Source organism: Empidonax traillii, unplaced genomic scaffold (genome assembly GCF_003031625.1).
Source record: "Empidonax traillii isolate 1590-97213 ecotype Southwest subspecies unplaced genomic scaffold, ASM303162v1 scaffold292:size1342341, whole genome shotgun sequence".
In the NCBI taxonomy this organism is placed as follows: domain Eukaryota; kingdom Metazoa; phylum Chordata; class Aves; order Passeriformes; family Tyrannidae; genus Empidonax; species Empidonax traillii.
In genome coordinates, this window is record NW_020955485.1 from 376,405 (window position 1) to 387,957 (window position 11,553).

At 63.8% G+C, this 11,553-nt stretch overlaps 1 protein-coding gene across 5 annotated transcripts in view; it reads left to right on the forward strand.

The window, feature by feature from the left end:
* Nucleotides 1–516: 516 nt before the first annotated feature.
* CLCN2 (chloride voltage-gated channel 2) overlaps nt 517–11,553 on the forward strand; it is a 13,208-nt gene continuing 2,171 nt past the window's right edge. For 2 of the 5 annotated variants that reach the window (XM_027890621.1, XM_027890622.1), the window contains exons 1-19: nt 1,391–1,474; nt 5,926–6,070; nt 6,551–6,682; nt 6,797–6,925; nt 7,464–7,597; nt 7,684–7,761; nt 7,870–7,948; nt 8,529–8,654; nt 8,722–8,806; nt 8,922–9,023; nt 9,108–9,192; nt 9,270–9,425; nt 9,834–9,903; nt 10,086–10,196; nt 10,449–10,662; nt 10,760–10,893; nt 11,012–11,163; nt 11,238–11,343; nt 11,412–11,485. In XM_027890621.1, the coding sequence (XP_027746422.1) occupies nt 1,424–1,474; nt 5,926–6,070; nt 6,551–6,682; nt 6,797–6,925; nt 7,464–7,597; nt 7,684–7,761; nt 7,870–7,948; nt 8,529–8,654; nt 8,722–8,806; nt 8,922–9,023; nt 9,108–9,192; nt 9,270–9,425; nt 9,834–9,903; nt 10,086–10,196; nt 10,449–10,662; nt 10,760–10,893; nt 11,012–11,163; nt 11,238–11,343; nt 11,412–11,485 (2,163 nt within the window). In that variant the 5' untranslated portion in view covers nt 1,391–1,423. Of the gene's footprint in view, nt 850–1,390; nt 1,475–5,925; nt 6,071–6,550; nt 6,683–6,796; nt 6,926–7,463; nt 7,598–7,683; nt 7,762–7,869; nt 7,949–8,528; nt 8,655–8,721; nt 8,807–8,921; nt 9,024–9,107; nt 9,193–9,269; nt 9,426–9,833; nt 9,904–10,085; nt 10,197–10,448; nt 10,663–10,759; nt 10,894–11,011; nt 11,164–11,237; nt 11,348–11,411; nt 11,486–11,553 lie in introns of those variants that run through there. The other 3 variants (XM_027890625.1, XM_027890626.1, XM_027890624.1) reach the window with 2 other exon arrangements.

Here is an 11,553-nt window from a genome sequence, read left to right on the forward strand (position 1 = left end):
CACCAGAGGTGACACTGGGCCAGGCAGGAGCAGAGGTAGGGCAATAGAAGAATGGTACCAGGGGAAAACGGACTGGGACAGAGCCCTGTGTGCTGAGCTGGGTGTCCTGCCCTCTGCACATCTACAGCCACACAGGTGTCTGTGCCAGCAGGGTGGCATCACCCGTGGTGGCCTTGCAGTGTGCTGGTGGCCCATGGTTGGGCGCGCTGGTAGCAGTGGGCAGAGCATGTGTCCTGGCACACGGCTTCCCCTCCGGATGAGCGTCCCTGCTGCCACAGGGCATTGCCAGGAGCTGACGAGCAAGGAGGGAGCTCCGTGCCTGGGGATACAATGAGCGGGCAGCCCATTTTGTCACCTCCCTGCCTCAAACCGGTTCGTGTCCGGCAATGAACCCTCCCAGGCTGGCACAGGGCATATCCCAGCCCCCAGCCCAGCCATCGTCACCCACCCTTGGGGGTGCCGACGTCAAACCAGAGGGTGGCACCTGGACAGTGAGAACTAGCCTGTTCCTGATCCCACAGCACCAGTCCAGCGGTGCCACAGCTCTGTCTTTCCCTGCACCCAGTTCTTGCCACAAAGGTGCCATACGGTGTCCCAGAGAGGAGGGTAAGCTTGGCCCTGCCAGCTGCCCCAGCTGCTCCTGAGCCTGCGGCAGCGGTGAGACGGAGGTCCCAGCAGCCAGCCTGCCATGCCAGAGTGCCTTGCCCGAGGATTGCCAGTGCCAAGCTCTACCCGCGTGCCCCTCTGGAGAGGACTGAGCCGCTGCTGCCCAGCGGATTTGGCAAGGAAGAGCGGAGCCCACTTCCCTCCCTGGGGGTTGACAGCCCAGGGACGCTAAGCAGCACCACGGTAAGGACAAACTCCCTGCCAGCTTTGGATGGTGAGTCCCCACAGACCTCAGGCACTCTGCCCCCCAAATCTGTCCCCCAGCCAGACACGAACATGAGCCTGGCGGTGACTGTTTGCAGAGCCCCAGCATGGTCCTCACATCCCACTGGGGAAAACCCACAGGGGACCAGCGCCCAGCCCCATACCAGCCCCTCGTACTCGTGGGAAGAGGGAGCAACGTGTCCCGGGGGAAGCTGGACCCGTTTTCGTCCCACACCAGCTTTTACCCTCACCTGCACCCACTGGCTGCCCACGGGTGCAATTCTGGACAGAGCCCATGCGTGGAAGGGGCCCCACGGCAGGACTGAATTCCCGGCTGGGCATCCCCGGACCCAGCCCGGGCGCTGCCGGTGCCGGTACCGGGCGCCGCCGGTGCCGGGCTCTGCCGGCGGAGGCGGAGCGCGGCCGATCCCTCCCCCGGGCAGTGCCCCGGGCCCGCCCCGTACGGTCCGGGAGGAGCCGCCGCCGCCGCGGGCACCGGCAGCGGCACCGGCACCGGGACGGCGCGGAGCGGAGGGGCAGCAGCGGCGGCACCATGGCCTCAGAGAGCGAGGCTCAGCGGGCGCTGCAGTATGAGCAGACTTTGGTGAGTACCGGGGGACAGTGGGGGGCACTGGGCACCGCTGTGGCGCGGGGCGCGACGGGGCACCTGGGATATTTGGGGTTCTAGGGGTGCTGCGCTGCTGGGCGGCAGTACCCTGTTTGGGGTACTGTCTCCAGTTTGGAGTGTCACCCGCGGTCCCCCCAGCGGTGGAGGAACCCAACTGATCCCCATCCCCAGGGCAGGACTTTTGCACGCACCTCACCACCCCCCGCCAAAACCCCTCATCACTGGGGAGGGATGCCCACCCTGTGGGGGCTCCCAGAGGCACCGCCCGGGCACCCCTCACCCCTCCGCACTGCATGTCCCCGGTCCTCTGCCCCCAAGATAACGTATCTCCTCTGCCTGCAACCTTAGCCCCATGTTTACAACTTCTTTTCCTCCGGGGCCTCCCCACTGGCACCAGGATGCCCTGCTGTCCTGAGGTGCCCTCTTTCCCCACTGTGCCCCCAGGCCCTCCACTGCCCACAGACATCATGGGCAAAGGTACTTTTCTCTGGCCTCTTCTTGGGATGGTGCCCAAGGCAGAGGGTACTTTGCCCTGGCAAAAGCAGGAAGGTGGACAGGGAAGCAGATTGAGTGGCCACAGAGTTCCCATACCCACAGCTGCCCAAGTGGGCTGAGAGCCTGAGCCAGTGGCTGTGAGCAGGGCTGGCCCTGCTGAACCTTGCCCACCTGGCATGGGAACACGGGGCAGCGTCAGGGCACTGCTGCGCTGTGCACCCTCTGCATTTGCCTTTCCAAGCACCCCAGCCCCTTGTCTGGTGGTGCCTTTCAGTGCCCAACCCAAGCTGCCCCTTCCCCACTGCTGTCAGGTGGCTGTGGGACACCAGTCCACAGTGCCAGCATCTCCACAACCTTATTGGCTTTGCGGTCCTTCCCGGCAGGGCTGGGCCAGGAAGCAGTAGGGGGAAGGAGCAAGGGGTGAGCTGTGGGAGTGCCTCTGCCCACCGCCAGCCCTGGACTGCCCCCCTCGGCGCCCTGGTCACGGTGGGTGAGCAGAGAGGCCAGCCCAGCAGGGAACCACGGGGCGGAGGAGCCTGCGGGCAGCGCGTGAGGGGAGAGGCACGCTGGGCTGGCATCAGGACAGTCATGCACAGCACCAGCAGACTTTGCCCTTCTTTTCTTCAGGAAGGGTAGCACCCGTGCCCGGAGTGCCCCAGAATGCCCATCCCCACCGCCTCTGGGCTCAGTGAGGTTCATGAAACTGCCTGGGGCACGTGGGTGAGGCTGGGTGTGGGCTCCCGCCCCATAGCCTCACACCTGGATTTTGGGAGCTGCCCGGGCACATGCTGAGCAGGAGGGGTGCCCAGCCCTGCCCAGTGCATCTGTGCCACAACTAGCTTCTGCCAGCACCTGCAAGGAGGGTCAGAATCCAGCTGGAGCCTGGCATGGGCTGGTCTGAGCTAGACAGACCTGGGGACAGCTCTTGTTGCCCGTGCCCACAGCCAAGCCATTACAGCCAGGCTGCAGAGTTGTGCACAGCTGTGCCCAAAGAGCCCCATCCCCATCCCACGTCCTTATCCCCACCAGATTTCATCAGCCCTGGTCTGCTATGGCCATGGCCCGTGGGGCCCCAGCCCTAAAGGTCTCCCCAGGCCATGGCATCCCTCCTTGGGGTACCCACACTGGGCAGGTGCCTGTGGGAACCCCTGGCATATCAAGGGTGCTGGAGTGCACGTCGGCCCCAGTGCCCCCCACATGCCAGGCTGGAAGCAAAGGGCCCCTGGGGTGGGGGGATTAAGCTTGACAAACTGCCCTTGTTCCTTGTGGAGCTACTCAGGGCGATTAGAGCTCAGCTAAGACGGGCAGCGTGACACACACTCCCCAGCCTGCCCACTGCCAGCCCAGAGGAGCCCCCCACCCCCCTCACCTTTAAATATGTCCCCCTACAGGAAATTTGGGTGAGAAGGTTGGCTGGCATCAGCCATGTGGAGGTGGGCACTGCTGCCAGACAAGCTCAGTGCTGTGGGACAGGATGGCACGGGGACATGGCAGCACCAGATGCCAGTGCCGGGACATGGCAGCACCAGATGCCAGTGCCTGCCCCAGGCTCAGCATCACCCAGGCACAGTGGGCACCACAGCCTGGCAGCGCCCAGGGAGCTGTGGCACAGCCAGCGCCGAGAGCACAGGAGCCCTGGACCGACATAGCGCCCTTGGCCCGTGCCCGTGTCCCCGAGTGCCCCCCGCCAGCCCCCCCTGTGCCCGTTCCCTGCCCGCCCGGCACTGTGATTGTTCAGCTGCTTCACGGCGGAGGCCGGAGTCCCGGGGCTGTTTGTGTTTCAAAAGGCCTTTGTGGAAAAATAACCCGAGCGGAGGAGGAGGAGGAGGAAGAAGGAGAGAGCCCACCATGGGCCTCCCTGGCCATGCCCGGGCTGTGGGCACAGCAGCGGTGGCTGCTCAGCTCTAGGCACTCCTGGGGGTCCCATGTCCTGCCTGTGGGGCATGGCACAGGGCAGAGGGGTGGCAGAGGGTGGCAGGTGGCAACAGGGTGACACAGCCTCTTTATTTGCATCCCTGTTGTATCAAGTGGGGTTGGCTGCAAACTGGGGCAGAGGGGGTGTAAATCCCACCACCCTCATCCAGGCTGGACTGCCCAGAACTGGGCATCCCACCACATGCCCCAGCACCTGGGGGGCAGCATAGCAGCCCCTGGCACACTGCCAGGAGGTGGGCACAGAGCCAGTTAGGGGGCACTAAGCCTGGGGGTGCTCCCATCTTGGCTGGGGCTGGCTGTGGGTCAGCAGTGGGGCTGGGGAAGGCGGGGGCTTGGCAGGGGGACAGCACTCCTGGAGTGCTGGCCCGTTTCATCTTCCAGAGCAAACAAGCTTCACCCAAGGGGAGCCTTTGAAAGCAAGGCCCCATGCGGGGCCAGGGTCCTCCTCTGGCAGTCGGTGCTGGATTTGGCCCCTCGAGGTGGCCGTGCTTTTCCCCCAGCACTTTTCCACAGGGCAAGGAGCCATTGAACCCGTGCTGAGCAGGAGTTTGGGGGAAAATCCATGCTAGGAGAGGGTCAGCAATGGAAATCAATGTACACTCCTCTCCCCACTGATATCCCTACGCTCCCTCCCACTGCTGAGCACAACCTGGGTATTAGGCAGCAGAGAATCCGCCTGGCGCCGCTCTGGCTGCTTTCTGCTCCCTACCCAAGGGACCTGGGCAGGAGCAATGCCCCGTGAGAAGTGCATCTTCGCGCTGTCCCCACAGGGAGCTGGCACGTGCCAGCAGGCCAAGAGGCTGTAAATGGGACCCAGGCATCCGGGGCGGGCACTGCCACCATCAGCCGGGGCTGGGCTGCCCACGTGCCAAACACAGTGCCCACCCGTGGTGTTGCCCCTCTGCCGGGCGCCGGCACGGGCCGTGCCGGGAAGGAGGGCGGCTGCGTCCTGGCTGGGCAGCCACGCGCTGCACTGGCACAGCACGGCGGGTGGGCACGCCATCAGCATGGGGCTCACGTTGTCCCGACGTGGGAGCCTGGCAGGGCCCCCGCAGCCCTGAAGCCTCCCTTTGTGCCGGGCCAACCTCTGGCGCTTGGCATTCAGGTCGTGCCGGGGGGAGTGAGGCGGAAACCAAGCAACCGAGTCCTTGGCAGTGCCCGCCAGTGCGGGACAAATGCCCCCGGCTCAGCGGGGAGGATGAGCACAAAAAGCTCCTGGCCTGTACAGAGGGCACTGCCAGGGCCACCCCCCCTGCCAAGACCAGGCCACGTGCCACAGCCAGGCAGGACGCACACGAGGAGCGGGGAAGGTGACCCCTATATGGGCACAGAGCCACTCAGACCCCCTTTCTCCCTAAATTCACTCCTCACAGACCAGGGACTGCCCTGGTGCTGTGCCTCCCTCTTTCCTGGAACTGGGCATACGCCCTCTCTCCCACTGTCCTCCTGTCACCCTGCTGCCAGCTGAGACCAGCCAGCTCATGTCACATGTGACCTGCTGAGGCTGTCTCCAGGGGGGTATCTCAGCCCTCTCTTAGCAATGTTGGGGTGTGGTGCCTGCAGGGCGCCAGCACAACCCCAGTATCAGCCCTCAGAGAGTCTCCTGGCCAAGCTGGCCGTGCTCCCATCACTGGAGGCCCTTCTCCACCCTTCATCAGCCCAGCCTGGTGCCTGGGGCACCTGGGCAGGGCCGGGGACTGGTACCAACGTTTCAGCTGCTTGCTTTGGGCACATGGGGAAAACACTTGCCATCGATCCACACACACCTTATCTGCCTGACTCCTTCCCACGCCCCACCGAGCAGCCGGGCACTCCCACAGGCACCACCACCCTTTTGCCTGGGGGTGCCATGGCTGCCTGTTTCCTCACCTGGCACCTGCAGTGCTGGGAGGCCATGCCAGTGTGCCCACCACTCCCTTGACTCAGTTTCCCCACTTGGGTGCGGGAGCTGGGGTACCAGCCCCCCATGACACCCCTGTCTACTCCTTCTCTCCCAGATGTATGGACGTTACACTCAGGACTTGGGCACGTTTGCCAAGGATGAGGCAGCCCGGCTGCGGCTGCAGGAGGGGGACACCCCCCGGCCCCGCCGCCCCTCCGAGCTGCTGGAGTACACCCAGGGCCGCTGTGCCCCTTGTCGTGGTAAGGGTCACTGGGATAAGGCACACAGCAGGTGGACACAGGTGGGCACAGCCCCACAGCAGCACAGTCTGGACAGAGCTGCCCACCCCTTCATGGTGGTGGCGGGTAGAGTTTCTCTGGCTGTCATGGGACACCGGCGCCGAGGACAATGCCACCTGCCCGCCCGGGCAGTGGGGACACAATGGCCTAAAATAGCCAGGCACGCCGCAGGGACTGGGGGCCCCCCAGCCCCTCTGCCTGGGGCCGTGCCAGGGGGGCCGTGCTGGAGGGAGGTGCGTGCCCGGTGGAGCCGTGAGTGGTTGTGCACAGCCAGCTGGCTGTCATAGCCGGGCACAGGGGTGCTCCTGCACCAGACGGTACCAGCGGCGCTGGGTCGGTGCTGCCGGCTGTGAGCATTTCCGTCGCTGCCAGCCTGGCCCCACCACCCTGGTGTGCCCACCCCTGAGGCACCCGACCCTGAGCCTGCCTTTGTGTCCGCAGTCTGTGCCTTGCAGTGCCAGCGATTCCTCATCTCCAAGGTGGGCGAGGACTGGGTCTTTCTCATCCTGCTGGGGCTGGTCATGGCACTGGTCAGCTGGGCCATGGACTTTGCCATTGCCACCTGCCTCCAAGGTAAGCGGGCACCAGTGGGGTCCTGGGGCCATGGCTGGGCAGGGGGTGGCCATGCCATGGGGCCATGCCATGTCCTGTGCCACCCGTGACCCACCTGACCGGTTGTTCCCACAGCTCAGAAGTGGATGTACGGGGGCCTGGACACCAATGTGCTGCTGCAGTACATGGCCTGGGTCACCTACCCTACTGTGCTCATCACCTTCTCAGCCGGCTTCACCCAGATCCTCGCCCCACAGGCCGTGGGTAAGGCACGGGGGGCTGCCTGCACCCTAACAGGGTGTCCACTCCCTGGGGTTGTGCACTGGGAGCTGACTGGGGGTCCTCCTGGGGGTCCTGGGGGTCTTTCTAGGGCTATGGGCTTGTCTTCAGAGGGTCTCCTTGGGGGCTATGATTTGGTTGTCATCCTAAGCTATGGAATTGGGGTCTTCCAAGGCATATGAGGTCATCTTCAGAGAGTCTCCTGTGAGTTTAGGGATAGGTTTCCTCCTGGGCTATGAGGCAAACAATCTTGGGCGTCTTCCTAGGGCTAAGATCTGATCTTCAGGGTGTATCCTGGAGGCTATGAGACTGGGGTCCACACAGAGCTATAGATTGAGCTGTCCCTACATTGTAATGGGGCTGCTCCTGCCAAATGTACTGTGGAGAGAGGTGTCTCTGGGATGTCCCTGTGGCAGTGGGGTGTGACAGAGCATCAAGGATTACCCCCCAAAAATGTGGAACAGGGTCTCCCCAGTGTCCTCCACTTTATGACTGTGGGTCAAGGCTGTCTCCATGGTGCCAGGCTCAGGCATCCCCGAGATGAAGACCATCCTACGGGGCGTCGTGCTGAAGGAGTACCTCACCCTCAAGACCTTTGTGGCCAAGGTGATCGGGCTGACATGTGCCCTGGGCAGTGGCATGCCCCTGGGCAAGGAGGTGAGGGCAGTGCCTGGGGTAGGGTGGGCAGGGGGCCAGGAGAAGGGGGGAGGGCACTGTCCTCATTCCCTCTCTTGTCCTCACAGGGTCCCTTCGTCCACATCGCCAGCATGTGTGCAGCCCTGCTCAGCCGCTTCCTCTCCCTCTTTGGGGGCTTCTACGAGGTGAGCAAGGCAGGCTGACTGCAGGAGAGCTTAACCTGTGCCCCCTAGGAGGTTTGGCAGTGCAAGAGGTGCGTGGGCAGTGCCCACTCACCCCTGTCTCTCCTGCAGAATGAGGCAAGGAACATTGAAATGCTGGCAGCCGCCTGCGCCGTCGGTGTCGGCTGCTGTTTCGCCGCCCCCATTGGAGGTAGGGTCACCCTGGTCCCCCCACACTCCCCTCACCTCCCACATGGGCACCAGGGTCCACTTGGCGAGGCAAGCAGGACCCCCAGGAAGCTGGCGTGGGAGAGGGCAGTGCTGTGCAGCAGGGAGGAGGATGGGGACTGGACAAGAGCAGAGGTTTAAAATCTGCTCTTGTCCTCTCCTCTACTGCCCTGTACTCCAGGGAGCTCCCCACTCCAGCCCCGCTGAGCCCTGCCCGTAGGTTTGTGATGTGTCTAACTCTTTCCTTGCCCTTTGCCTGCTGCACTGCCCCATCTGTCTGTCTGTCCATCTGTGTGCACCCCACCCAGTGCCACCCTTCATGTCGCTGCCCACACCCCTGTGCTACCCTCTCGCTCATGCAGACTGACCCTGTGCCATGTCCAGCTGGGACTGGCCGTGTGCTTTGCCAGGGAAGCTCTTGGACTGCCCTGTAGTGTGTCTGTGGGGCCAGCCAGACCACCATGGGCTGTGCACAAGCATGGGCTTGAGGTGGGAAGCATGCCAGGCACTGGGGGCCTGTCTGGGTTTTGCCACCTCCCTTGTTCACTTCCCCCCAATGCCAGGCGTCCTCTTCAGCATTGAGGTCACCTCCACCTTCTTCGCTGTCCGCAACTACTGGCGCGGCTTCTTCGCCGCCACGTTCAGTGCCTTCATCTTCCGTGTCCTTGCCGTCTGGAACAAGGATGAAGGTACCTCTGGCAGGGTGGGGGCACAGGGGTCCGTTGCCCAGCCCTGCTGATCCCCACCATCCCCCAGAGACAATCACGGCACTGTTCAAAACCCGCTTCCGCCTCGACTTCCCCTTCGACCTGCAGGAGCTGCCTGCCTTCGCTGTCATCGGGTGAGTGGGGCCATCCCAGTGCTCATCCCATGGCCCTGGGGGTGGCGGTGGCAGTGCTGGTGGTGCTGGGGGTGGCAGCAGGACATGTGGGCACTCACCCCTTGGCTCTGCCCAGGATTGCCAGCGGCTTCGGGGGCGCTCTCTTCGTCTACCTCAACCGCAAGATCGTGCAGTTCATGCGCCGTCAGAAGACCATCAACCGCTTCCTCATGAAGAAGTAGGTGACCAGTGGTCCCCAGCAGTGGGGTGGTGCAGCTGAGGCTGCACCAAAGTCACTCCTTGCCCTGTGCCACCCTGCCAGGCGCCTGCTCTTCCCTGCTCTGGTGACACTGATCATCTCCACGCTGACCTTCCCACCTGGCTTTGGACAGTTCATGGCTGGCAAGGTACCCAATGTGGGATGACACACTGGTCCCCACCCCAGGGCCACCAGCAGCCCTAGCTGACCCCTGCCCATCACCAGCTCACCCAGAAGGACACCCTGGTGACACTCTTTGACAACCAGACGTGGGCCAAGCAGGGGCTCAGTGATGAGTTCGAATATTTGGGCATCCTGGAGGCCTGGCACCATCCCCGCTCCAACGTCTTCGTCACCCTTGTCGTTTTCATCCTCATGAAGGTGGGTGCCTCCTACCCCAGTGAGCCCCAAGGTAACACCAGGAATTTATGGAGAGGAGCTCCTGAATGCCACCAGGGAGGTGCTGGGTGGTTGCCAGCAAGGTGGCACCGGAAGGCACTGGGTGACTGCTCCCAGAGGCCACCAAGGTGTTGGCTGGGTGCTGTTAACACACCATCAAAGGCACCTTGGCTGGGAGCCACCAAGGTGCCACCAGGGAGATGCTAGCTGGTTGCTCCAAGGTGCCACCAGGGAGGAGCTGGCAGGGTGCCCCTGGGAGGAGCCCGTGCCCGTGGCAGGGTGTGGTGCCCACGTGCTGCTCCACAGCAGCCAGCTGCAGGTCACAGCAGGGACAGGAGGCAGGGCTGGGTCAGGGAGGACAAATAATGGCTATCTGCATCCCCCTCCCAGTTCTGGATGTCAGCCCTGGCCACCACCATCCCAGTGCCCTGTGGAGCCTTCATGCCTGTCTTCGTCATTGGTGAGACCCTGTACCCTGTGTGGGCATGGCAGGAGGAGGGAGCCACTGCCAGCCCATACTGGGCACCTCAAGAGTCCTCAGGTGTTTCCTCCCCTGGCGGTGCCAGGCAGAGAAGAGGACATGAGGCTGGGTCGAGTGCCAGGAGAGCCCTGTGCCTTATCCCAGCCCTTCTCTGTGAGCAGGGGCAGCCTTTGGGCGCCTGGTGGGGGAGAGCATGGCAGCCTGGTTCCCTGATGGCATCCACACGGATAGCAACACCTACCGCATCGTGCCAGGGGGTTACGCCGTGGTGGGTAAGCACCGGGCTGGAATGGGGAGACCATGGTGGGCATCACCTGGAGGTGCTCCGAAGGAGCTGGTGGGTTCTCCAGGGCTGAGGTGCTGACCCCAGGAACTGAGAGTGACAGCACCACTGGGGATGTCCCTGGGAGGTCCCAAGGGCTCCAGGTGTGGTGGATGCCCTAGAGGGGGGAAACCAGAGTGGGGACCCAGCCTGGTGAGCAACACCTGACAGCCACTCCTATGTCTCCTGGGGGTGGCGGCAGGAGCAGCCGCACTGTCGGGTGCTGTCACCCACACGGTGTCCACGGCCGTCATCGTCTTCGAGCTGACAGGCCAGATCTCGCACATCCTGCCCGTCATGATCGCTGTCATCCTGGCCAACGCCGTGGCCCAGAGCCTCCAGCCCTCCCTCTACGACAGCATCATCCGCATCAAGAAGCTGCCCTACCTCCCTGAGCTGGGCTGGGGCCACCATGAGTGAGTGTGTGTCCCATGTCCCATCCCCAAGCCCCTCACCAAGCACAAGGGGAGGGGGTAGCATCACTCTGAGACCACCGTTACCCTCCGTGGGCAGGAAGTACAACGTGCGGGTGGAGGACATCATGGTGCGGGACATCCGCTATGTCACCCTCAACTGCAAGTACCGGGACCTGCAGCAGGTCCTGCACAGCACCAAGATGAAGAACCTGCCGCTAGTGGAGTCAGCTGGTGAGACACAGACAGGGGCTCTGCCGGTACCCACCCCAGCCATGGGGTGTGCTGGGATGGTGGGTAGGTGGCAAAGGGGACATCACAAGTCAATCCTGCCCCTTGCTTCCTCTGGCAGAGTCCATGATCCTGCTGGGCTCCATCGAGCGGGCACAGGTGGGGGCCTTGCTCAGCAACCAGCTCAGCCCCCAGCGCCGTGTCCTGGCCTTGCGGCAGAAGGTGCTGTCCGAGGATGGGCAACGGCTCTCCGATTCCAGCATCCGCTTCCAGGTGAGGAGCCGCAGCAGATGCCCAGGCAGGGTACCCCCCACTGCTGTCTCCCTACCACCCCCTTCCCTTTCCAGATCAGCACAGAGGCCTCCTCAGGCACCCCTGCCCGCCCTGCCCTCCGCAAGCCCCTGAAGCCAGCGTTGAAGCGAGTGCCCAGCAGCCCTGCTGACAGCCCCCCTGGTGAGTCTGCATGCAGCACACCCCAGCCCCCCTGTGTCCCCCCACTGACACCCCCTCCCCACCCACAGCTGGTGCCACCGACCACACTGGCATCGCCCTCAAGAGCCTCTTCTGTGCCAACTCTGCTGCAGAGCCCACCGAGGTGAGAGCCTGGCCCTGCCCGGCCCTGCCCATCCCTGCCTGGCCCTGCCCGGCCCTGCCCATCCCTGC